The sequence below is a fragment of the Ochotona princeps genome, chromosome 13 (genome assembly GCF_030435755.1).
Source record: "Ochotona princeps isolate mOchPri1 chromosome 13, mOchPri1.hap1, whole genome shotgun sequence".
NCBI lineage: Eukaryota > Metazoa > Chordata > Mammalia > Lagomorpha > Ochotonidae > Ochotona > Ochotona princeps.
The window spans coordinates 8,486,108-8,498,827 of NC_080844.1; the positions used below are offsets into that span (position 1 = coordinate 8,486,108).

General features: G+C 48.6%; 1 protein-coding gene across 3 annotated transcripts in view; it reads right to left on the reverse strand.

Annotated features, from left to right (window-relative positions):
- Positions 1 to 12,720, reverse strand: part of LDB3 (LIM domain binding 3) — a 56,021-nt gene that overhangs the window by 5,614 nt on the left and 37,687 nt on the right. For all 3 annotated transcript variants that reach the window (XM_058671120.1, XM_058671119.1, XM_058671118.1), the window contains 4 exons: positions 11,069 to 11,525; positions 9,653 to 9,833; positions 8,955 to 9,075; positions 2,998 to 3,113 (listed from right to left, as the gene is read on the reverse strand). In XM_058671120.1, the coding sequence (XP_058527103.1) occupies positions 2,998 to 3,113; positions 8,955 to 9,075; positions 9,653 to 9,833; positions 11,069 to 11,525 (875 nt within the window). The remainder of the gene's footprint in view (positions 1 to 2,997; positions 3,114 to 8,954; positions 9,076 to 9,652; positions 9,834 to 11,068; positions 11,526 to 12,720) is intronic.

Sequence of the window (12,720 nt, forward strand, 5' to 3'; positions counted from 1 at the left end):
AGGAGGAACACATGTGCAGAGAAGGCTACACAAAGACCAAATGTATAGCGGGCAACCAGCACGTGAGGATGGGGCAGAGCTGCCAATTAGGCATCTGCAAGCTGAGAAATTCCCAGGGCAGCTGGAGATTGCCAGGAGTTAGGAAGAGAGCACTGCCTCTGGTCAGCATCTTGGTTTTAGACCTTTGGTCTTCTGAACTGTGGTTTAAGCCATCAGATGGTCCTGGCAGCCCTCCCAAGCCAGTGGCACAAATAGAGTATAGAACCCAAGACACATAGCAGGAAACACTGTGACTAGGGCTGTCTTACGACATCTCTAGCAGATTCTCAAGTGTAAACTGCACAGATGGGAGTGGGTATTTAGCCAAGTGGTTAAGACACTGCTGTCCAAGATGGCGTCTGATTCCCAGCTCTGGCTCCTGACTCCAGCTGGAAGCTAATGCAGATCCTAGGAGCCACGGTGATGACTTAAGTAATTGGATTCCTGTCACTCACTTGAGAAACTTGACCAGTTCCCAGTTCCTGGCTCCAGCCCTAGCTGTTGTGGGCAGTTGGGAAGTGAGCCAGCAGACAGAGAGTTCTCAAAATATCAAAAAATATTTTGTACATTCTTGAAATTTATGTTGGGCAACTCGATCAAAAAAAAAAAAAAAAAAAAAAAAAACAGTAGGGGAGTTATTTGGCCCAGTCATTAAATACCCTGGCTGGGGCATTTGGGGCATCTGTGGCCCATGTAAAAGTACCTTGATTCACATCCCAACTCTATTCCAAACTCTCCTCTGCCAATGGGTACCCTGGGTTGAATCAGGTTGCAGTTTTAGTACTGGTGTCTTGGCCACCCATGAGGGACGCTCAGATTCAGTTCTTAGCTCCCAGCTTCAGTCCAGCCCAGCCCAAGCTGGTGCAGGCAACCATTTGTTCCTATCTCTGTCTCTCAACTAAACCTCATTAACTTTTAATTCACTTGAAAAGCCAAGAGTAACACACTGATTTTCCCAAATCTAAGTCAGAGATGGGTTTTGTCGGCAATGATGAGCCTACTCTAACCTGGAGTCTAGATGTTGTCGGCTCATGCCTGGGCACCCACCCCTAACCTGAAGTCCTTACAACGAAAACACCAATCTCATAGTAACAATGACCCGGCTGTTCAGCAGAAAAAAAATCACACACATTTAAGCTAGTGCTCATTTCCTAACAGCTATATATCAACAGTAACCACTGAGGAAAATAATCTTCTAAAGCTCCATCAAGAGAAAAGCTTAGGGGACTGGCATTGTGGCTAAGGGGGTTTAGCTGTTGCTAAACCAGCACCCCATGCCAGAGAGCAAGCTGGAGTTCCTGCTGCTTTGCTTCAGTCCCAGGTCCCTGTTAAAGTGCTTGGAAAGGCAGACAAGATGGGCTCAAGGGCCCAGCTTGGAAGTCTAGTGACTAAAGTCCTCACCTTGCATGTGCCAGGATCCCATATGGCAGTCGGTTAGTATCCCAGCAGTTCTATTTCCCTTCAAGCTCCCTGCTTGTGGCCTGGGAAAGCAGTTGAGAATGGAAGGCCTTGGGACCCTGCACTTGCGTGGCAGACCCAGAAGAGGCTCCTGGTTCCTGGCTTTAGATTGGCTCAGCTCTGGCTACTGTGACCAGTTGGGGAGTGAAACAGCAGATGGAAGATCCCCTTCTCTCTGTAAGTCTGACTTTCAAATAAAAATAAATAAATCAGGGCCTGGCGGCGTGGCCTAGCAGCTAAAGTCCTCGCCTTGAACACGCCAGCATCCCATATGGGTGCCGGTTCTAATCCCAGCTGCTCCACTTCCCATCCAGCTCCCTGCTTGTGGCCTGGGAAAGCAGTCGAGAACGGCCCAAAGTCTTGGGACCCTGCACCCGTGAGGGAGACCTGGAGGAAGTTCCTGGCTCCTAGCTCCGGATCGGCACAGCACCGGCCGTTGCGCTCACTTGGGGAGTGAATCATCAGACGGAAGATCTTCTCTATCTCTCCTCCTCTGTATATCTGACTTTGTAATAAAAATAAAGAAAATCTTCTAATAAATAAATAAATCTTAAAAAAGAAGAAGAAGAAGAAAAAGAAGGAGAAGGCTCAAGTGCCTAAGCCCCTGCCACCCATATGAGGGACCCGGATGGAGTTCCTAGCTCCTGACTTCAATTTGGCCCAGGCCCGACTGTTGGAGCCATTTGAGGAGTCTGTCAATGAATGGAAGATCTCTTTCTCTTTTTCTTTGCCACTGTGTTTTTCAAATAAATAAAATCTTAGAGAAATTGTTCAGTTTTTCATATGATCCTTCAATAGGCCCCACGCTCATGTTCATGGTGAAAATCTGCAGAGAACCCTTTCACTCACTTTGTTGTGTCTGAAGCAATGCATAGCCACAGGAAGCCACCTGCCCTCTTGGTAAACCCAGGCATTATTTGCTGCCCTATGTATTGAGTTTTGCTGGTGAGACAAGTTTGTGGTATGTTAAATCCTAGGACACTCTGTTGTCCATAACGAAATGAAAAGTGACAAGGCAATATTATTTATAAATAATTATTAGTAGTAAAACTTTGACTGACATATCAAGGCATAAGGGTATTTTCCAGACCTTAAACGTGATCAGAGGGGTGGGCATTTGGCACGGTGGTTAAGACACCACATTTGGGGATCCATATCCCACACTGGAGTGCTTGGGTTCAAGTCCCAGCTCTACCCCTGGATCCAAGCTTCCTGCTAATGTGTACCTTGGTAAGCAGCAGCGGATAGTCCAAGTGCTTGGGTCCCTTCCACCCACATGGGAGACCTGAATTAAGTTCCCAACACCAGGCTTTGCCCTGGCCATTACTATCAGTTGTGGGCATCTGGAGAGTGAACTGCTGGATGGGAGATCTTGCTGTCTCATTTCTGACTCTAAATAAACCCACTGGAAAACCAGATTAGAGTGCTAGAGTTGCAAGAGATGTCAAGGGCTGGTCATCTCCTCCCCTGCTCCCCTTCTCTCAGATGATACAAACATACCGCACAGATGAAGCAGGTATCATGCCAGGTATGCCCCAGGGCTTCGATAAACTTGTCTCCAGCCTCCACGGGGAAATCGCAGCCATGACACTTGGTGCTGAACAGGTTGATGTAGTCTGCAAAGAAAGGCAGAGTGAGCACTTGGCTCCTGGGCAGGCAGGTAGGCAGGCAGGAGCAACCCAGGCACATGGACCCAAGACCAGGACAACCCATCCCGATTAATGTACTGGGAGCAGTACAGGTGACTTGGTGTCAAAAATACAGGAGTATTTGTTTTCTTTTCCCATACTTTGTCCTGGAATTTGTCACCACCTTATGCTGGTGAAGAAAGAAATGCTGGACTCAACCCTGGATTGATAATGAAACTGTTCAAACCTGGGGTGAGTCACCTGACTTCTCGGGGTGTCAACTTTCTCAGCGTACCATCAGAATCATTCCAGAGCCAGACCCACGGAGCAATGTGCAGGGCTTGGTGCACACCAGCCACACCAGGGGGCTCTCACTCAGTCTCTACTGAGAATGCCTGGAAGGAAGGGAGCTGGGCTCTAAGTGCCTGCTGCCTCTTGGTGAATCCTCACAGCAGCTCTGTGAAAAGAGGCTCTTCCCATCTGAAAAATGAGCAGAACGACTGGGGAGGCTCCCTCACACCAGGCCCGCCAGGCTCCAGAGCGCAGTTCCCTTCCCTGCCTCTCCACTGCCTCAGCTCCTCAGCTGTTGGCCACTGGGCTTTGATATGTTACACTTATCAAAGAAGTCTTGTTTAGACCTTGTGTAATGCAGGGTTTCCCCTGTTCTGCTCGTATTTGATCCTCCTTCTCTTGGAGAACACTCAAGTTCTCTCCCAGGGCCAAGGAGACGCTGTTCCGCTGCCTCCAGAAAGCCACAGCTGGCATCCGGCTCACTGTCAGTGAGCAGGGCATGCTGGGCCATCCCCACCTGAGGGCACCTCCTGTACCCCTGTGAACTTCTTCCTCATCACTCCCAATCAGTCTCTCGCACACCTGTGCCCTCCCTTGCACTTCCCCGGATTGTATCAGTCAGACTCTGGGCTTGGAGGATAAACTTTCTGCAGTCTTCTGAGTCAGGTTTCTTTCCAGAAAATCCTCCCCACCTCAAACAAGAGAGATGAGCTGGTCTTCCTGAAGGTTTTCCTTTCCTTTTCTTCCCTCTTTCTTTCTACCCACTCATTATCCATCCACCCCCCACCCTGGCTTGCTTCCACTCACTCACCCAATCACCATTATCGCTCCCCCACCCACCCGCTGTCTCCTGTTCGTGTACATGCTACTTGTCACCACCTTGTCACCCACCCATGCTGGTGGGTTTGCACAAGGATCTACAAGGCAGAGATCCTGCTGGGCTCACTTCCATGCATGATCAACACATGTTTAACAGAAGATAAATGAACAGGCAAATGAATGGCTGAAACAGCCCTAGTAAACAGTGATTCCTTCTGCTGGCTTTTCACAGATGAGGCTCTTATAATGGCGTGAATATTTTTTCTGGAATGTTTAGTCTCGTCTGCTGATTGACTTCTCTGTTTTAAACTTGATTCTGTATGATCTAGACAACTGTCACTTTGTTTAGAAGCTGGTAGTATAACCTGCCACCCACGTGGAAGGCACAGCTGAAGTTCCTGGCTCCTGGCTTCTGTCTGGCTCAGCCCTGGTTGTGGCAGGCATTTGGAGGAGTAAATCAACAGATGAGATTTTTCTGTCTCTCTCACACTCTGCTGTCTAAATAAACAAACAAGTATTTTAAAAACAGCACAAGTCTGACCCTCATATGTCTTTTGAAAGTTGCTATTTTTACTCCATTTATTCTACAAAAGGGGATTGTCACTGGTGTTGAATTAAGTCAGTGCGTGGGCCTTTCCCTTTGGGCATATCATCCAGCTCCTTGTTTATTTATTCCTTCCTTGATTTCTCCCTGTAGGTCTTTGTAATTTTCTTTGACTCTCTCTCTTATGTCCCATACTGAATTAATACCCTTGTATTTAATGGATTTTATAGCCATGGTAAAAGGTTTTCCATCATCAATTCACAGACACTGTGTTTGAAAGAGAACTTAGTGTTTTCTGAGAGCAATGCTTCAAAACCACTGGAATCATGTGGGGAGTTTGTTAAAACCCAGATTGCCGAGCTCCACACGCCAGTTTCAGATTCTTCAGGTCTGGGGTGAGGCTTGAAGATCTGCATGTCTAACGAGTTCTTGGGTGAGGCTGATGTTGATGGTCCTGGGACCACAGTTGGAGAAACATTTGTGATTCCCAAACCTAACTGAATCTCAGTCATCCAGGCCTGGAGAGGTACCCCGTGAAATTACGCTTCTGTCAGTCTGGTGTACACCTGGAATTCATCCTTGACGCTCAGAGGATGAAGCCTGAAGATATCATGCTAAGCCAGTCACACAAAGAGAAATATTGTTCAATTTCACTTACATGTAGCTCTTTCTTTCTTCTGGAAAGTAGCATTAAAGATTTGCTTTATAACAAGGTGAATATGCTTAGCACTATCGAACTGAGCACTTAAAAATAGCATAAAATGGTGACTTTTATACTATGGGTTTTTTTTCTAATTATAATGAAAAAGAATGATGAGACCAGAGTTGTGATACCGCAAAAGTTGCAGCAAAAGCCACCACTTGCAAAGCTAGAGTCCATATTGAATCTCTGGTTCAAGCCCTAGCTACTCTGCTTCCCATCCAGCTCCCTGCTAATGCACTTGGGAGAGCAACAGATGAAGGCTCCAGTAGCTGGGCCCATGTCACCCACAAGGGAGATCAGAATGGAGTCCCTGGCTCCCAGTTTCCACCTGACCAGGACCTGGTTGTTGTGTTCAGTTGGAGAATGAACTAGCAGATGGACTATCTCTCTGTGTCTATTCTCTCTTTATCTCTGAATTTCAAATAAATAAATGCATCTTTTTTTCAGAACTCATTTTAAGAAATGATGACAAGCTTCAGAAGCAAGCATAAAGTCTCATGGCAGGACACTGGTGACATCCCCTCAGGGTGATGTGGATGTATTTATCAATCCCAATGCAGACAACCCTTCCAGGCTTGACTTTACCTAACTGTTGGATCATCTAGTCCTCCTTTCTTCACTTTCACATCCAATAAACATATTGAACTTTTTGTGCTCTTTCTAAAATAGAAATTATGTGTGGGTGTTTGGCCTAGCAGTTCAAATGCCCACATCCTGTGTCAGCATGCCTGCTCTGATTTCAGAGCCAGCTCGAGCTCCTGACTGAAGCTTCCTGGAGCAGACCCCGGGAGCAGCCGTGACGGCTCAAGTAGCTGGGGTCCTGCCACCCACTCAGGAGACCTGGGCAGGCATTTGGGGTGTAGACCTGCAGATCAGAAGGCTTTCTCCCTGCTCTGGCTTTTTTCTTCTCAAATAAGTAAATAAATACAATTTCTAAATAAGACACAAACTATATTGTGCTATTTTCTTGCCATAAGTATTGACAATTTCCATTGCTTATGGAAGTGAGTTTTAATTATTTATTTCGATTTCTAAATTAATGATTATTTATTTTGAAAAGCAGAAAGACACACACACACACACACACACACACACACAAAGTTCTTCCATCTGTCGATTTCTTCCCTAAGTCCCTGCAGCAGCAAGGAGTGTAAGGTTGAATCTGGGAACTAGGACTTCAAATCAGGACTCCCTCATGGTGGCAGAAATCTACCCACTTGAGCCATCACCTGCTGTCTCCCAGGGTGCACACTGGCAGGAGGCTAGAATTGTGAGAAGTCAGGATTCAAACCCAGCTACTCAGTTGCCTTAAGCAGCGTCTTAATCGCTTGGTCAAACATCCATCACAGAAAGTGCGTTTCAAACTGTGCTCCACAGGCAGCCACAGATCCACGTATGTTGCCCGTGTGCCCTGGACAGGTGCTCTGCTAAGATGAACCTCTGCAAGGGGACAGAGACCCAGAAGAGTTGAGTGCCTTGTCAACAGTCACACAACCTGGAAGTGGCTCACGTGGGTCTCTCATGGTCCCTGGATCTGACAGGAAGTCTGTTTGCCCACTATCTTCACCTATGCCATTGTGGTGGGTCTCTCTCCAAAAGTCACATCGAAGTTTGATGGCCATTGTGGCCTTTAGGCCACCCTAAAGGTGGGACCTGTAGGGGGATCAGTTCCCTTTATGCACTATGCATGGTGAGCTCTGGCTTTCCTGGGCTGGATTAGTTATCACAAGGGCAGGTTATTGGAAGACAGGACTGACACTGGCATGATGGCTCAATAGTGACCCGGAAGAAGCTCCGGGCTCCTGGCTTTGGATCAGCTCAGCGTTGGCCGTTGTGACCAGCTGGGGAGTGAACCAGCGGATGGAAAATTTTCTCTGTCTTTCCTTCTCTCTGTACGTCTGTCTTTCAAATAAAAATATTAAAAAAGAAAGAAAAGAAAGAAAGAAGGCAGGGCCACCCCTTGTGTATGACCTGTCCTTCCACTTTCTGCCATGGACTGATGCAACACCAGGCCCTCACCGGCGCCACACCCTGGCTATATCAGCCTTTGGAACCAGGAGTCAGGCAAACTCTCCCTTCTGTTTAAGTGACCCAGTCTCTGTCACAGCAGTTCTGTCAGAGCCACAGAAAACAGACTGAGGCATCGCAACCCTCTGCCATCTCCTTCCCACACTTTCTTACTCAAAATAGCATTTTTGGGAAGTTTGTTGGGGTTGTTTTCTGGGGGGAGGGTGGAGAAGGACAGTGGGGTGTTCTAACAAAGAGAAACAGGCAGCACTGACACTGGAAATTTATTATTTTCTCATTAAGCCCCAGGCACAAACTGTGGCCTATCACAAATGATGGGAGTTACGTAATGCTTTTAGTAAATGAATAACAGCAACTTGCATTGGCAGAACAGAACTTCTAGTAATTACCAATCAGCATTATTAAGCCAGGTGTTAACTTCTCTCTTTTACAGCTTTGTATACTGAGGCCCAGAATGACTACGTGCCTTGTTCAAAGTCATTCAATTAACTTTGGAGCTGGAGAGAAAACTCAACAGTGTAGGAACCCACAAAATTTCTTTCATAATTTACTATAAGCAGGGGAATGTTTTGTCTTGATTTTTCCCTTGAGGAAGTGAAATGTCTTCATCTTTCTCACTTTTCTTTTGGTTTGTTTTTTTAAGATTTTTTTTTATTTGGAGGAGTTACAGAAAGAAAGAGGGAAAAACAGAGAGATCGCCTACTTGCTGGTTCACTCTACAGATGTCTGCAATAGCCAGAGTTGGGCCAGTATGAAGCTGGGAGCCAGGAACTTCTTCTGGGTCTTCCGTGTGTGTTCAGAGGCCCAAGGACTTGCAGTATCCTTTGCTGCTTTCCCAAGTACATTGGAAGGGAGCTGGATGGGAGGTGTAATAGCCAGGATTCAAACTGGTACTCATATGGGATGCTGGTGCTGCAGGCGGAGGATTTGCTAGCTAAGCCACCATGCTGTCCCCCCGCTTGTGATGTTTTTTATTTAAAAAAAAGATTCATTTATTTATTTATTGATGCTGGCATTGTTGTAGAGCAGGTTAAACCACTCCTTGCAACACCAGCATCCCTCTGGGAGAGCAGTGAATGACGACAGTCCAAATGCTTGGGTTCCTGTCACCCATATGGGAAACCAGGATGGGCTACTGAGCCATCCTGAAGAAGATGATGGCATAGGGCCTGGGACCACAGTCCTTCAGTCCTTACGATCTCCAATCAGAATAGCTCAGACAGTTACCCAAGTGACTGTGAGATGTCAATCTGTGATCGCATTAGCTGCATACTCTGTCCCCACCCCAGGAAAGCTGACTCAAGTGAGCAGGGAAACTAGTTCAGTCAACTTTCTGTGTGAAACACAGAGGGTTCCTGCTGCCAGATAAGGTGGAATACAGGTCCTGCCTCTACTACTTGCCCTCCCACACTGATGGCCTTGGCATGGCATTGCACATTCCTACCTTTCTCGCAGTAGGGCTCCCCATCTTCCATGTGGAAGAGGCTGTTCCCAAAGGGCTTCTTGCATGCTGCACACACGAAGCAGGTGGTGTGCCATGTCTGCCGCAAGGCATGCATCACTTCCTGGAGAAAGAGCAAGGGTTCAGGACAGAATGGTCCAGGAAAGAGGTGGAAGCAGACACGGTTTCCTGCTGAGGTCCTGGCCACCATCTGAGCCTGTCAGGAGGGAGCAGACCTGGGGCATGCTGAGAAAAGGCCTGGGGTTGGGGGGAGAGCAGGCTGGCTGCATCCAAGTTCCATGCCTTTTCACATATGCTGTGGTAACTGGATCCTCCTGTACAAGCCAGGAGAGAGGTCCAGCTTATCCCTGCTATGTTTCTAAAGGGGCATGGTGAGGTCAGGCTATGAAGCAAGAACTCGCTTTGCAGGTGTCTCACAAGCTGTGTGGCATAGGCGTATAATCATCTCTTGCTTCAAGTTCATTTGATCCCTGGCTCTTTAGTGGCCAAACAATTCCCTTCTAAGGATGGAACTGAAGTTGCTTTTTGTTCGCAGCAACTTCATGGCTTCCTGATGGGACCTTGCGATCTTGCAGGAGGGGGAGGAGTGGGAGGCAGAGGAGGAGGAGGGAGAGGGGAAGGAGGGGGAGGAGGAGAGGTTGATCCGGGCTGGGACAAAGACAAGGATCGGAGTCACTTACCCCCATGACCTTGGTGTTACACTTGGCACAAAGTGGGGCAAAGAACTGTTCATAACACCGTTCACAGTAAACGTTATTCTGCTCCTCCACAAACCACATGTCTACCAGGGAGGTCTTGCAGTAGGCACAGTTGAACTCTTCTGGGTGCCAGGAGCGACCCATGGCTACCAGGAAAGGGCCCCTTGGGGAAACAGAAACAGCACGGAATGAGCTGCAGGCAGATTATTTCATCCTTAACACCCAAGAGTCTGATTTCTGTGACTTGTCAACAAGTTGCTGTGAAGTTCGGAGAAGGCTGTATGCAAAAAAGTGCTCAGTGTTGCATTGCTCATGATGAAGAGAATCACCTGTCCATGGCAGGTGATAGGTGAGTATATTACTCAGAATTTAGCTGGCCACTATGGATTTAAGAAGAATAATGACTGGTGTTATGGTGCAGTGGCTGAAGCCACTGCCTGTAACACTGGCAACCCAAACAAGTGCTATTTCCAATCCAGCTCCTGCTAAAGCACCTGGGAAAGTAGCAGAATGATGGCCCAAATACTGGGACCCCAGATGGAGTTCCAGGCCCCTGGCTTCAGCCTGGCTCAACCCTGGCCATTGTGGCCATTCTGCCTTTCAAAGAAATTAAAAAAAAAAAAAAAAAAAAAAAAAAAGAAGAGCAATAATGCTGACAGTTAACATAGATTAAGTGTTTATACAAGAAGAATTATGCAGGTTAATATATTTAATCCTCACAGCAATCTTAAATAGGTATTGTCATGGTACTCCATTTCAGGTAAGGAAATTGAGGCACTGGGCAGTTAAAGCCATTGGGCTGTTAAGCAGGAGACTTGGATGCAAATTAGGGAGTCTAGTCCCAATCAGTCACACAGTGGGAGCATTTTGTGTGCTAACTCTTGCTTTTCTCTATTTGTTATTTCTTCTCTAATGAGGATATATCATTTTAATTTTAAATAAACACACACTCCCACACCCAGCAAGTATGCAAACAAGCACCATTCAGCACCCCTGGCTGTTATGTGTGAAATGACTTGTTCTCCCTTTAGTGTGGCTGACACCTACGAAGGTCCTGGGCCTCAGAGGCCTGTCTGTGCAAAGACCCAGAAGCCATTCGAAAGGAAAGCTGGGTCAAAACCCTCACTGTCAGCCAGCTTGTAACATGCTCCATAAACTGCAGCTTCCCAGCACCCAGCCTTAGCCCCAGGGGGAGCTCCTGGCACAGGCTGCTGTGCTGGAGTTTTTCTTCTCTGATCTCATAGCGTGCTCCCATCCCCCTACCACCACCCCCAAACACGGTAGGGAAGAGGAGCCAGCCCAGACAGTTGCCTCCATAGCGGCAGGCAGGGCTCAGAGTAGGCAAGCACCAGCATTGTTGCCTCTCAGCACCTGACACAGAGACACAATAGCATGTACCGGATGACATTGTTGCAATGGCCGCAGAGTGGAGTCCGGCTGCTGGCTGGGAAGCGTTCAGCTCTCTGGACGGTGCCCCTGGCCAGAGGGGGTACCTGGGAACCTGCAGGGGCATAGGCTGGGGCCCCCCGCGGCAGGGTCTGCTTGCTGATGGTAGTGGTGCTTTTGCCTGGGGCAAATTTCTGAGAAAAGTTGTCATCTGTCACCCAGGGGGGACGGCTGGCAGTTTCTGGGGTGCCCCCACCGTAGCCTGCTGCCGAAGCTGCTGGAGGTACAGGGTTATAATTGGGGGCAGGTGAGGGGGCGTAGGCTGGTGCTGGGGAGGGGGAGTAGGCTGGGGCAGGGGAGGGGGAGTAGGCTGGAGCAGGGGAGGGAGTATAGGAAGGGGCAGGGGAGGGGGTGTAGGGGGCTGGACTGTAACTGGCTCCTGGTGATGGGCTGTAGGTAGCTGCTGGCACTGCAATGCAAAAACACCCAAAGAAAAACACATTAAGAATCCACTCTCTCCACTTTCTCTGGCCCTAGCCAGAGAGCTGCAAAACAGCAGGAGCTTCCAGTGTTTTCAGGGAGATATGCCCTTGAACTTCTTGATACCCAGATTTTCATGATGAGAATCAAGTGCAGGGCAGCCTGGGGAGGAATGTGGGTATAAATACCCACCCCGTGCATGGTGGGCCTTCCCAGGCCTTGCCCGCCCTTAGCCTGTGGGAGAGGCAGTGGGAGTAGGGCAGCTCAGATGTGACTGCAAGAAAGAAGCTTCGAAATGCATTTGCAGAGCCCGGTCTAGGCCAGACAATAAGACAAAGCTGACCCCTTGATGCTGGGTTTTCCAGTTCAGGTTTAGCTACAATCACTTAAAACTCAGGTTGACTTGATTTGCAGGGGGAGTGAAGGTGGGGGAGAGGATTCCATCCTAGTTTGGTTGGGCAGGGGGTGGGGGCGGAATGTCTTGGAGGAGTCAGTGTTAGCCTGGGCAGAGATGCAACCTCTTGGTGTGTGTTGGGGGATCCCTGCAACCCCATGCACGTCTCTTTGGTGGACACAGGTTTTTTGAGAGGCTGACTAACCCTGCTTTGGAAGCAAGGGCGCTGGAAGAGAATGCACTGGCTGCCCCATTTCCGATGCCACCTTCTCCTGTTCCTTGAGCGTGGAAACACTTTCAGGTCTCCCAGCATGAAAGGAGCACTACAGCCAGCCACTAACCACAGCCCTCTCAGACCTGAGTCCTCAAAACCTAACTGTTTTGGACACTCTGTCGCCTTGTGGATGGGGCCCCTTGCTTTGTCTCGTCCCATGACACACAACAGCCAGGAGTCTGCTCTGCCAGCACAGCAGGCGCCGGCCGTCCCATCCCAGCTCACAGCCTGCCAAGAAGCCCTTGATCCTCAACTCCAGTAAGCATGCGGGGCAGCCTCCACCCACCCTGGTTCCTAAGCTCATGTTGGGCAGGTGGACTCTGCTCCCACCTGTGGTTTCCTTCCCCCAGGGTGGATCTGAGCCTGCCACGCCAATGCTGCACCTTTCATTTTTTGGGGGGTGGGTAGGGACCAGGCCTGCCTTCGCAGCAGTGAAGGTACAAAGGGGTGAAAGCTTACACAGCCCTGCCCCTGGAAGTCACACTGAGACTGATGCTGGCTTCTAGAGGCAAAACC